General features: G+C 38.6%; 1 protein-coding gene across 4 annotated transcripts; it reads right to left on the minus strand.

Annotated features, from left to right (window-relative positions):
• Positions 1-1,059: 1,059 nt before the first annotated feature.
• LOC105475063 (zinc finger CCHC-type containing 9) lies at positions 1,060-12,287 on the minus strand. Of its 4 annotated transcripts, none has more exons than XM_011730016.2 (6): positions 12,154-12,287; positions 8,685-9,082; positions 5,460-5,610; positions 5,142-5,234; positions 2,918-2,986; positions 1,060-1,652 (listed from the first exon to the last, which is right to left on the minus strand). In XM_011730016.2, the coding sequence occupies exons 2-6, from the start codon at positions 9,063-9,065 to the stop codon at positions 1,534-1,536; spliced, it is 813 nt and encodes a 270-aa protein (XP_011728318.1). In that variant the 5' UTR covers positions 9,066-9,082; positions 12,154-12,287; the 3' UTR covers positions 1,060-1,533. The 4 variants fall into 4 exon arrangements, with proteins under 4 accessions (XP_011728318.1, XP_011728317.1, XP_011728319.1 ...); XM_011730015.3 differs by having other exon boundaries at positions 8,685-9,057; positions 12,154-12,278; XM_011730017.2 differs by having other exon boundaries at positions 12,126-12,189.
• Positions 12,288-13,456: the final 1,169 nt, after the last annotated feature.

The following is a 13,456-nucleotide window of genomic DNA, read 5'->3' on the forward strand; positions in this document are numbered from 1 at the left end:
GAACCCAGGAGGTGGAGGTTGCAGTGAGCCAAGATCGCACCACTGCACTCTAGCCTAGGTGACGAGCGAGACTCCATCTCAAAAAAAAAAAAAAAAATATATACACACACAAAGTAATCCAAGAAAGACAAAATAGATATCAACATCTTTGCACTGAAGACTACAAAAAGCATTAGACCTAACTTTCAGCTGACAGGCTGAGACTCTACAAAGCCTTCTGCTCCTGATGGGACAGGTGAAATAAATCTGGGTGTGTTCAGACGAGATGACTAAGGCAGCATTACTGTCCTTTTCCAGCTGCATGGCTTGTGCAATTCCTTCTAAATGGCACTCATTTCCTTAAGCTCCGGGATGCTGAGCAGTATTCTGTCATCATGTTTTCCTCTCACACTGAAATAAAAGAACAGCTCCTATTAAGACTAGAACTGTAGAGTTGTGCAGATATGAAAACAGAGAAAAGTGTTTCTTTTCTTATTTGGTAAATATTTTGCTTTTGAGGCATCAGTAACTAATCACAGCTGTTTCCTTTAGTTACAAATGGATTCAATCAGGTAAAATTTGAAATGAAACACAAAACCACTAGAGTCATTCCATTATACAGTACAATGGTAGTGTTAAGCCTTGTGAAATATATGTATTAAGTATGCATGAATTCATCAAATCAAACAAAGAAGCTAATGGGTCTCTGATTAGTGTTCTAACTCTATTATGGTGATATTTCCCTCTCACTCTGACTCATCTAAAACATGTGAACAAAATGCTATTAAGTTTATTATACAATCTGTTATGTGCCGTCATTCTGGTTAAGTAACGAAAACTGATTTTTGGCTAGAATTTCTCTTGAAAATCAAGGGCAAAAAAGACCTGCTGTTAAATTGACGTATTTCAATTTTAACTTTAGTAACTTGTAATCCTTTATGTCAAAACTAAAACAAAAACCAAATCCCTGTTTATTCTCATCTAGGATTCATAAAAAATCTTGTTTCCAAAGGGATTGTTACATGGATATTAACGAACAATGGCTATTTCAATCAAGAATCAAGTATTCAGAAAAACAAGCAATAGAAAATGCATTTTTATTCCATATTTTAAAAACAGAGACTTTCTAGCAACTTATAAATTTCTATTATAATAATAAATTGATACTTTGAGCCAAGAAAATGATATAACCAAAAATTCATTTGTACCCTTTGTTTAGGAGTGTTTTACATTTATGCATAATTTTGCTTTTATAAAAGATGATTGTTACAATCAGGTATACAACTACTTGGTTATGTCTAAGTTCTGTCTCTTAAAATATGTTCTTTTAGATAATCCATTTAATCATCTTATTCTTTTCTTCAATTTTCTCCAAATAGTAGTAGAAGTACAATTTGATGGACAGAATAAACAAAATTGTTTTCGACCACACCCAGATCATAGTGATATCTACAGTATAGTCCTGGCTACAAGGGAGCTCAACTCTAACTCGTGAAGTGGGCCTGGTTTAGAAAGTAACGATGAGGTGGTAACTAATGATAGTGCTAGTTGTTATCAAAAATTAACAACTTTAGGTATTTTTGTTTTGGGTTTTTGTGGTTTAGGTGCATCCAAAATTTCTTCATAGTCTGCACTCATTCCCTTTGCCCAGCGACCAACTGTGACCATTCGCTCTGTAAAGGAATAGAAAAATCAGAATATGAGAAAAACAGTAATCAAATGCATCCACTCAAATTGTTACTGGTTTTGGAAAGGAACTCATTTTGACATGAATAATCACAAGGAGGGAAGACTCCATCACTAAAGGAAAGTGAGCAATTCTGTAATTGATTATAACCCTTGATTTCAGAGTACCACAGGCAATTTCTCATCCCAATTAGGGAAATGTAGCAACTACTTTGCAATGCACGAATTGATGAGAAAGCTCTTTCATTCTTTCCCAGAGTTCATCATTACAGAGTCAATGAATTCCAAGAGTCTGTAAACAGCAAGGCTTATGAAGCATCAGTTTCAAATGCATAAGATTCTACCTGTGAAATTATACAACATCTGCTTGTCAGTCTTGTCATTTGGGAAGTGGCAATCCTCCCAGGAGGGAGAATTCAAATTCCACTTCATCATTTCAATCTCACTGCCTACAATGTACTAAAGACTATCTTCTAGACAAGCTTGTAAATAAGAACTCTTGGTTTTCAAATTTAAATGTTAGGGATAGGAAGTAAGAATGAGCAGACTTATTTGTGTAGTGTTGTGACTATGTGAAATAAAAAGAAATGTGCTCTTTCCATAAGAAGTACTGCTGGGCTATCCTACTGTCTTCTTGCCTGCCTTCACACAGGATTATCATCATTCTAGTCCAGGCAAACTAATGTAATAATGATCTCCACTTCCTCAAAAGTCTGCCATAGGTATAGTGAACATCTCTGAAGTTTTTGATGAATAAGGCTGGTATTTCATCAGGAAGGAAATAGCCAGATTCTGTATGGATAACACATTTTTAATATTTTTGGTAGTTTCTGCAATCAACTCTGAATCTTTTAGGTACATACAAAGCAAAGCATACATGAGGACACTCAATATTAAAACTATGGAAAGTTATTTCATATTTTTTATTTTCTCTTAGTGAATTCATATTTTTCTTAAGTAACAGAATTGGCTCTATTATATTAAATTCATTAGTTAGCAAATATAAATGCTTATGAATAAGATGTCTTATAAAGTCAGGGTCCCCTAAGGCTTACTGGCCACTTTTTTCCCCACCTATTCCGTTACTCAGTACGATGTGTGTCTGTTGCTGACAGAGATTAAGTGATTGCTACAGTAGGAAAACAGGTCTTAAAATCATTAGCATCCCAAAGAGTTATTCATAATAAGTGCAGAATAAAACGCAGAGAAATATTAATCTCACCCCTTCTAAGTAGAGGCCCAGAGATCTCACCTGAATTCTGACTTTCAGGGCAATCTTTCTTTAAATGTTCCACAGAGCCACAAAGTTTGCAGCCGCCACCTATTGAAAGAGCAAAGCCACTGAATACCATCTCATACTTACATGGGGTTTTTAACATCTCAAAGCACTTTCACATCTTACTGGATCCTCACAACCTTGTCAGTTGTAAAGGTAGCTAGACCAGGAACATAGGGAGGTGCCACTATTCCTATTACGAATTCATTCTCCATTCCTTTTAACCTCACAGGGCAGTAAATTGTACCCACCCACTGCTTCTTGCACCTGGCCTTGAGAAGTAGGAAAGAGAAATGAGTTATGATGGAAGGCACTTGTTCAAGAGCTATTGCACAGAAGCCTGGATCTTAATGCTTAGACAGTCAAGTCTGTGAACCCTTGGACCTGTAAATAAAAGTAAGCAGATGCTCTTTCCTGAATAGCATGTCAGATTCTCCGTCAATGGCCCCAAAACAGATTAGAAACTACTATTCTACTGTACAGATCAGATGGGGGTAAGCATTTACAAAAGAAATAAAGTTAATTTTTGTTTCAGTGCCTTCCATTGGCCAGGCACCCTAACCCTATAAAAATGCCCATCTGCCTACTTTAAACATTTCAGAATTGTGAATCACAACACACGTGCTTTCTAAAATAAGTCTTTCACTTAATGATCAAACACTGTTGCTTAATGGTCAAGCATTATCTTGATCATGCTCGAAATGTTAAGTGACTTAGAAAAATGACCTAATCAGATACAAAGATACAAATCTGGCTGAATTTTCTTTTTTCCCCAAATCTTGACTTTATTTTCAATATAAAAAATGCAAATTTGGAAACCCACCCTACTTTTCCCCCAACATAATGCTTTACCTCTTAAAAACAAAGTACTAATTCTATATACATCAAATGTACCATACAAAAATGTATCCAATGTGTCTATTGCTACCAAAGTGTTCTAAATTAAAACAAGTCACAGAAAGCCCCTTATTGTAAACAAAAGATTACAAGTTATAAAATCAAAGTACACACAGGCTAATCTGGCCATATTTTCACATCTATGGGATCTACTCTCCTTGCTGCATTCTTTTTTTTTTTTTTTTTACATCTAGTCACTTTGGTAGACCAGTGAAAGCCATTTTTGTTCACTCGTCATGTTAACTACCCATTTTTATAAGCTCAAAACTGAAATGCACCTGAGCATTTTTCAGGCCCTGGCCTCTTTATATGCCATAGTGAAAAAGAAGCACTTGAATAATACACTTTAATCTTTTTAAAAACTCTTTAGGCAAATACCATAATTCATCAACTCTAAGACACCGTTGATTATAAGATGTATCATTATTGCACATACCTCTCAGAAAGAAAAACAGCTGTCAATTATGTGGGACCCACCAATGGTAAGATACATTCTGATTTCCAAGAGATTAAAATTGAAAAACTGTGCATCTTAGAATCAATAAAATATAGTTTTATCAGCTCCATTCTATAGCTGAGGAAACTGAGATCGAGTTTGCTAAGTCGGCCAAAGCCCCCGAGCTAGTGAGTGGCAGTGCTGGCACTATAACCCAAGTCTGACCAACTCCAAAAGCTACGCTTTTCACTGGACTTCTCCAGGGGGACACCCAGGACACGACACAAGAAATGTCTAGAGCCTGATGGCACCAGCCATCACATCAACAGATAACAGCCTCCTCCTTAAAGCTTTAGACTGCATAGACTTTACTGTGTGAACCTTAATTACCCAAGTTAAAGAGAAAAAAGCTACATAATCCCATGCCAGACAAATAACTAAGAAAAAAAATTCAGAAGCAAACATTACTACGGTATTGAATCATGTGTACCCACCCTTCCACCAAAATGGTATGCTGGCTGAGGCTGAATATATAATACGATTTTAAAAACCTCATATTAGCTTGAGATAAATATAATCCCTCTGCTTCTGTTATGTCTAAAAGTAGAAATGTATAATAGTCTCACAAATGATGAAGCAAGCACAGTTGGAAATACACACCTTAGTTTTTTCTGATTTGTTTTATTAACATATGAAGTGAAACTGCACAAAAAGCCCAGTACATATAATAGCACTTGATAAAAATAATGTAATTCTCAAGGTTTTGCAGTTTATTCAAGAATTTATTCAATAACTGATTGAGTGTAAACTAAATCACAACTGCACGATAACTCACCATTTCTGCTATATGAGGATAACAGTACTTACCATCAGCATAGAGGCCTTTGGGATTATCCGGACAAGATCTAGACAGGTGCCCCATTTCTCCACAAACAAAACATTTTGCAAAAGGAAATTCGCCTGTAAAAATCAACAGTTCCTATTCAGTTGACAATACATATGGCAAGTCATAAAATTCACATTAACACTGAATAAAAAATATTTTTACATAACTTAAAATTTAATCTCATATGATTTCCAAATACTAAGTGGCACACTCTTAACAAATTGTGTTAAAAATATACCCAGGGTGCTATTTATTGGCTTTCCCCATGAACAAAGCAAAAAACTGAAAGAAACACATACCAAGAGCTGGGTCTACTTTAGCCTTACACTTGGTTATTTCATGCTCTGTGGACCCACACCTGTAACATATCCCAGTGCCCATGTCTTGATTTTCAAGGGCGGCAGGGCAATCTGCAATTCCATGACCAGGTTTTCTACAATGGAAACACACCTGGGAAAACAAAATGTGGGTTGGCACACTGCAAAACTATACCAGTGACTTTATTAATTCTTGTTATCAAAAACATTTAAAACATTTCTCATCTTATTTAGCTCTTTTTCTGAAATCTCAATATTTTATTTGTAGAAAAAAGGTTTCATACATTCCTAAACAATGAGATGTCCTTTCCATCAGAGGGTTTCATTGCTGCTGAAAACCTCAATCGATAAATCTATCAATCTCAGGAACAATGTTATATATGTGGCTTTGTAGAAGGCAATTGCTTAAATGAATTGAGCAAATATGGACTATTCATTTTATAACTGGAATGTCTGCAGTAGAAAAATGGCGTTTTTCTATAGGAAATGGGCAGTGGCTATAAAAATTATCACTCAAAATTTGTATTTGTGTATAATTATGTACTCAAAATTTTTAAAAAATTAATATTTTTTTTTAAGTTCACATAATTGAATGAATTTGGGTCAAATGTTTCCATTCAAGTTACGATTCAAACCATAAGATATATTTCATAGCAAAAAGTATATCCTTGTTTTTGTACCCTAAATACACTTTTTTTTTTTTAAAGATGGAATCTCGCTGTCAGCAGGCTGGAGTGCAGTGGCGTGATCTTGGCTCACTGCAACCTCCGCCTCCTGGGTTCAAATTATTCTCCTGCCTCAGCCTCCCTAGTAGCTGGGATTACAAGCACGAGCCACCACGCCCAGATAATTCTAGTATTCTTAGTAGAGACAGGGTTTCACCATGTTGGCCAGGATGGTCTCAATCTCCTGACCTGGTGATCCACCTGCCTCAGCCTCCCAAAAGTGCTGGTATTACAGGTGTGAGCCACCACGCCTGGCCATACACATTCTTTAATATTCAGAAATAGGTTTCATTTTTAGAATATATGCACAATACATTTTAAAGGAATAATTTACTCTGAGATGAATTATTTGGCTCCAACATAAAACTGAGTAATAGTTATTTACAGAAATTTGAAGAATTTTTTTGCTGCAATAAATGAGAACATCAACCATAATCAAAGATGGCAGATATTTAAACTATTTTATTTAAGCTGGAAAAAGATATATATATTTCTTGGATAATAAATATTCATTTAATTATGTTTTTCAAAATAAGCACAGGTTTTTTTAAAAAGCAAATTCAACCGGCAAAATAAAACATTTATTTTGCAACTCTGTCCTTTTTTTCCTACTTAATAAAATACTGAAAAAGAATGAGTCCCTTTAAATTCTTCAGTAACTTGTACATTTAGAATGAGCTGGTCCAAAAAAAAAGAAGCTGCATTTATTATACAAATGCAGGAAAAGCTACTGCTAAAACCTGCATCACCACCATAGGAAGTCTTGGCTTCTTGGTGAAGTCAAAGTGGTCTCTATTAAGCTGAGACTACTGCCTTAGTTCACAGCCTTCTCCTTTAAAACCTAATCATCACTTACTACAACATTTTTGAATGGTCCTTAAGTTTAATGTAGATGGGATTGTGAAGCGCTGATTGTAAATTCCAATAGCATAATCAGTTTATTAGCATTTAAGGACTGATGCTTAGTATAAGGTATTAAAAAAAATAGCAAGGAAGTAAATTAACAACAGGTCACAACAAGCCATATACTATTTATATAGCACTCCCCTTTTTAAAAAACAATATCCTTCCCCACTTAATTACAAACATAATGCTTAAGAGATCATAACAGTAAATGTTTTCAAATGGTATGCAATTCACCATACTACCTATGTCAACTAAACTGACTTAAAATATTTAAAAATAGTTAACTTAGACAAAACTCTATCCTGATACCAATAGAAATGTTATCCTTCCTATCCAAATTTATCCATAAGGAATGTTTCATCAGTATTATCTCTAAATAATTATCTTCAAATAGAACAATGCATAGACTAATCTTGCAAACAGCCAAAAGACACATTTATAGAGGCTGTTAACATTTCAAGCCTGCATTGGTGCAAACAGTGCTCTACATATAGTAATACTAATAAAAAATAAAAGTATAACTAGCAACAAGTCTTCATTCTTATGAAGTGGCGTGCTAGGAGACTTGGGAAACTCACTTAGAGAAGAGAAATAATTATAGTGAGTATTTCATCCCCTTTGCCTGACATACTTTAAAATCTAGGGCTAGGCATTACAGAAAGAAACCTGCTGCCCCCAGCATTCCTCTGAATGTAATATGGGGGAGGGAGGAAGCAATGACTAGGGAGTGTCAAGGACTTAATTCTGCTATTACTCTGCTCTAACTAGTGTGACTCCTATGTACCTCTTTCCTGTGCTTCAGTATTTCATAGATAAAGAATATCCTTTCCAAGTAATAGGGACCCACACACATTTAATCTGTTGTACTTTATCTTCTTCATAATTTTGGCATTTTCTCAATGCTAATTTGAAAAAGGGGCTATTGGAAGGTGAGGACAGGTTTTGGGTTTTTTGGAAGACAAACTCTCGTTTTGTCACCCAGAGTGAAATGCAGCGGTTGATCACATGGTTCACTGTAGCCTTGACCTCCCAGGCTCAATCCTCCTGCTTCAGCTGGCAGTAGTAGCTGGGATCACAGGTGTATACCACCACACCTGGCTAATTTTTTTTTTTTTTTTTTTTTGGTAGAGATGGGGTCTCCCTATGTTGCCCTGGCTGGTCTTTAACTCCTGGGCTCAAGTGATCCTCCTGCCTCAGCCTCCCACAGTGCTGGGATCACGGGCATGGGCTACCACATCTGGTCTATAACATAGGTTTTGAAGTCAGGCTGGGTTTGAATTTCACCTCTGCTACTAGCTAAGTGGCTTTCACAAGTTATTTAATCTGTCTGCACTTCAGTGTTTGCCATCCATAATATGGGAATAATGCCATCACCTTTGCTGTGTTGTTGTGAAAATTAACCAGTACATCATGTGCCTAGCATATATGTGCTAAAAAAGTACTAGTCCTTAAAATGATGCTCTATGAATCTGGGACATAATGGTAACCAGACCCTGCTAAGATATATATGTATGTGAGTATAAGAATAGTTTCCAGCTAAATAAAGTAAATAACATGGTAGAAGCGATGCTCTCACCATTGCATTTTTCTTTGCCGCTTGTCTTTTTAATCTTCTTCCTTCCCGTCGACTGTCTTTCTTTAAAGCAACTGCAATTTCTTCCCTTACTTCCTCACTGTCTGTTGCTACAATTTGCCCATTGTGAACCATCTGTGAATTCTGTCTTAGGTATTCCATGAATCCATTCACATCTTCATTTAAGTACTCCTTTTTCTTTTTCTTTTTATGTTTTGCTTGGGATGCATCATTTTTGAGGGATAGCCTATTGGCTTCAAGTTGTTTATGCTTTGGTAGGTTTTGGCTTGTTCCCTCAAAGGATCCCTTCTTCATGTCCTCCCATGATGTTGCAGGCAAGGGTCTCTTGTTACATGTGGTACTAACTCGGGCCCACCTGGTCATAATTTCATCAGAGGTACCTTATCAATTTTTAAGACAAGCATGGGTAGTTAGTCATCAACAACAAAAACAGCAAAACTAAAGAGATACGCTATATCACTATATCTCACATATGCCCATACGTTAAACTTTTAATTACTAAAACACTTTTTACTTCAGTTAGTTATCTATATACATATTTAATGCTGTAATATGCTGCATAGACATGCTTCTAATATAAATCTACCACTTACCAGAAAAGCTGCCACACCAGTTAAAAAAGTTGTGCTTAAAATTGAAAAATTAAGAAATCAAATTGTTTCATAAAATATAAATCAGATAGTAATACAATGAATGCAATTATTCCTTCCACATTCTGCAGTTTTCCTGTTTATTTTCCTCAAGTCCCACAGCTACTTTCTCCCAATCGTCTTGCTTAGTCTGCCATTTCAATGCAACAGTTTGCATAGCAAATTACTAAGTATACAGAAATCATGTCCTTTAATATGAGGTTTGTTGAAATTTCCTGACAGAGTTATAAGTAAAACATAAAAAAGTGTTTACTAGCACAGGATGATCCCAGGCTTCCTCTCTTACTAATCAAGGTATGAGCGACTTCCAGCCCAGTGATTTCACATCATCTTCGATTCTATTTAAATTATGATTTGAATCATAAGATACATTTCACACCAAAATCTGTATCTTGTTTTTATACTCTTAATATCTATGCTTTAATGTTCAGAAATACTTTTCATTTTAGAGCACATACATACTTTAAAGAAGTAATTTATCCTAACACTAATTATTTGGCTCCAACATAAAACAGAACAAAGTTTTGGTCACTCACATCCTAGTAATTTGGAGGATATTTTTTTTCCTGCAATGAATGAGAACATTCAGCCATAATCAGAGATTCATCAGCTACAGTCACATAGTACATAACATTTAGGTCAATAGCGACTGCACATATGATACTGGTCTCAGATGATTATAATGCAGCTGAAAAATTCCTATTGACTTTGTAGCCCTCATAACTTGTAGTCTAACACATTACTCATGTCTGTGGTAATGCTGGTGTAAACAAACCTACTGGGCTGCCAGTCATATACAAGCATAGCGCTTAAAATGATGTACTGACATAATACTAGATAATTATAAGTATTCCAGAAAAACGCAGTTATCATAGGAATAGACAGCTCCATTCATGTTACTTTCAGTAGGATAAGATGTGGAGGAAGAAAAGAGTGATACTGATGATCCTGACCCGGTGTAGGCATAATGTGTGTGTCTCAGTTTATAATAACAAAAAAAATTTTAACAGGAAAAAGCGATAGAATACTGTAAGGGAACAAAGAAAACATTTTTGTATAGCTATACAACATATTAGCGTTTTAAGCTAAGTGTTATTACAAAAGAGTGGGCTGGGTGCAGTGGCTCACGCCTGTAATCCCAGCACTTTGGGAGGCCAAGAAGGGCGGATCACGAAGTCAGGAGATCGAGACCATCCTGGCACACATGGTGTAACCCCATCTCTACTGAAAATACAAAAATTAGCTGGGTGTGGTGGCGCGCGCCTGTAGCCCCGGCTACAGGCGCGCGCCACCTGGGAGGCTGAGGCAGGAGAATCGCTTGAACCCGGGAGGCGGAGGTTGCAGTGAGCCGAGATTGCGCCACTGCACTCCAGCCTGCGTGACAAGAGCAAAACTCTGTCTCAAAAAAGAGAGACAGAGAGAATAGACTCCGTCTCAAAAAAAAAAAAAAAAAAAAAAAAAAAAAGGGTCAAGAAGTTAAAACTAATTTAAAAGTTTATAAAGTTAAAGCACAGTAAGCTAAGGTTATTACTTTAAACATTTTTAAATAAACTTAGACTAAGCATACAGCATTTATAAAGTCTACAGTAGTGTACTGTAATACCCTAAATAATATCCTAGGCCTTCACACTCACATACCACTCACTGACTCACTCATAGCTACCGACAGCCCTGCAAGCTCCACGCGTTAAGTGCCCCATTCAGGTGTACCATGCTTTCTTTTATACCATATTTTTACAGTATCTTTTCTATGTTTACACACTTACCATGCTTTTAGAACTGCCCACAGTATTCAGTAGTCATACTGTACAGGTCTGCAGTCTAGGAGTAACAGGTTATCCCACATGGCCCAGGTGTGTAGGTTTGTTGTATAAGTACACTATGATATTCACCCCACCACGAAACGGCCCAACCATTTCTCAGAACTATACCAGTTGTTAAGGGAAGCATGGCTGTATTAAGCCACCACCTTTGTTGTTGTTGTTGTTGTCGCTGTTGAGATGGAGTCTCACTCTGTAGCCCAACCTGGAGTGCAGTGGGCCATCTCGGCTCACTGCAACCTCTGCCTCTAGGGCTCAAGCGATTGTCTTGCCTCAGTCTCCGGAACAGCTGGGATTACAGGCGTGTGCCACCACGCGCAGCTAATTTTTTGTATTTTAGTAGAGAAGGGGTTTCACCATGTTGCCCAGGGTGGTCTCGAACTCCTGACCTCAGGAGATCCGCCCGCCTCGACCTCCCAAAGTGTTGGGATTACAGGCGTGAGCTACCGCGCCCGACCTAAGCCATCACCTTTTAAGACCAGCATCCCTCGCAATCCCCCAAGTCTCAGCATCTGGTAAGAGAAAGATCCCTTCCACAGAAGCTGAAGGGTGGACCCAATGAATTGGTGTAAGAGGCTCCTGCCACTTCACGAGCGCACTCTTCGCTGAAGTTTATGCGACTGTCCCAGTGGGGACCGAAGCTGTTCAAAACGAAGTGGATTATCCTTCCCCCGCGTAAGTGGGAAGGGGGAGCCTCTGGGTTATCAAGAGCATGAAGTAGGAGAGCCGGGCTGCCCACCCTCATGAGGATTCCAGAGCGGCTGGACGCGCAGCCCTCAGCAGCCAGAGCCCAACAGCTGAGGCCGACACCCCTACATAGCCCGAGCAGCCCGCGCTCAGCCAGCTCAGGGACTCAGCGGCTAGGCCTTCTGTCCTCCGAGCTTCCCATACAAGTTCCGCCAGGCCAGCGGGAACGAACAACACCCTGCAGTTTTCATGGCTGAGAACCTCACCTCACTGCGCTGCGGCGCAGCTTCTTACCTCGCACGAATCGCCCAGAGCAGTCGAGTTAGCGAGCCAGGAGAGACCGCCCTCCTGCGGCATTGGAGACCGGAAGCACATAGTGCCCGAGAGCGCGTCACTTCCGGCATCACAGGCGGTCTTTAGGAGCGGCTCGTGGGCGTTAAGATTGAGCTGAGTTTGCGGCGCGGTTAGTGATAGGATGGCGATGCGCAGGGCGCCGAGACAAAAAGATGAAGCGTTCAATCCGTGCTGTCTGAACTCACAGTGTAGTAGGCGAGATAGACGGGAGGATCGGTAGGGTGGGAGATGCTGGAGAGGCTTCCGTGAGACTGGATAAGAAAACAAAAATCTGGTGAAATTGGCGGCAAGGAGGGAGTTAAGGACATTCCAGGCAGAGGCAAGGTAAAGGCGCGGTGGGAGTGGATCACTGTGATAAAAGTCTGAAAAGGACATTTTGGGGCTGTCTTGGGTGAGAGGCAGTGCCTCGTGTCCCCTCTTCAGTGCTCGTTGAGCATTAAAATGTTAACACTTGGTAGCCAAACAAATTCTCTTTTTAAGAGGAAAACCCTAGAATCCTAAACGGCTCATTTTCTTTAGCGTGTTTCCAAATGCATACCACCACCAGCTGTGCCTAGTGAAAAAATGCGATTTACCAGGACCACTACTCTCGACAGTTTGCTCAATTCATTTAGCCTTTTGAATATTTGTCCACTTATCTTTATTGGCACCTCCTGCCTCGTCCCATGTGGTACCTGTGGTTCTGCAGCTGCTCTGGGGATTCATTCTGCCCCAGCTCCCTCAAATCCATTTTCCGTGCCGTAGGAACGGAACTTGTGAAAATGTAAGTCGTATTACTGCTGTACTGCTTTAAACTCTGCTATCGCTTCCCATTGTTTTTAGGATGAAATTCAAACTCCTTGTGAAGTCCCTGCCTACTTCCCTAGCCTCACCTTGCACAATATCTCCTTTGAGCACCGTGCATAGGATCTTTCTTCAATTTCTCAAATGCCGTGTGTACCTTGCCGTCTCCAGGCCTTTACATTTGCTGTTCTCTTTGTATGGTACTCCTTTTCTTCTTCCAGTTACTTTCTACTCACCCTTCAAGGCTTTAAATATTTTATTCTCAAGAAAGCCTTCCAACCCCCTACTACCCCCATACAGGACCAATCCCCTACTGTGTGCTCATGGCAGTCTATGCTTTCTTATGACACTTTTCACATTTGTAATTACATAATAATTGTGTAAGTTTATTGTATCCTCATTGCCTGGTACATCGTTGGTGCTCGCTTCGTATTTGTTTTTTTGTTTTGTTTTTTGCGAA

This window comes from Macaca nemestrina, chromosome 6, assembly GCF_043159975.1.
Source record: "Macaca nemestrina isolate mMacNem1 chromosome 6, mMacNem.hap1, whole genome shotgun sequence".
Classification (NCBI taxonomy): Eukaryota; Metazoa; Chordata; class Mammalia; order Primates; family Cercopithecidae; genus Macaca; species Macaca nemestrina.

Excerpts from the sequence above, each read along its gene's own strand:
- LOC105475063 (XM_011730015.3), bottom strand. The coding sequence starts at position 12,263 with ATGCCGGAAGTGACGCGCTCTCGGGCACTATGTGCTTCCGGTCTCCAA. Across the intron at positions 5,611-8,684 it reads CGGCAAAGAAAAATGCAATG|GTGTGTTTCCATTGTAGAAA; the intron begins GTGAGAGCATCG and ends TTGTTTTCCCAG. Across the intron at positions 2,987-5,141 it reads CAAAGGCCTCTATGCTGATG|GTGGCGGCTGCAAACTTTGT; the intron begins GTAAGTACTGTT and ends CTCTTTCAATAG.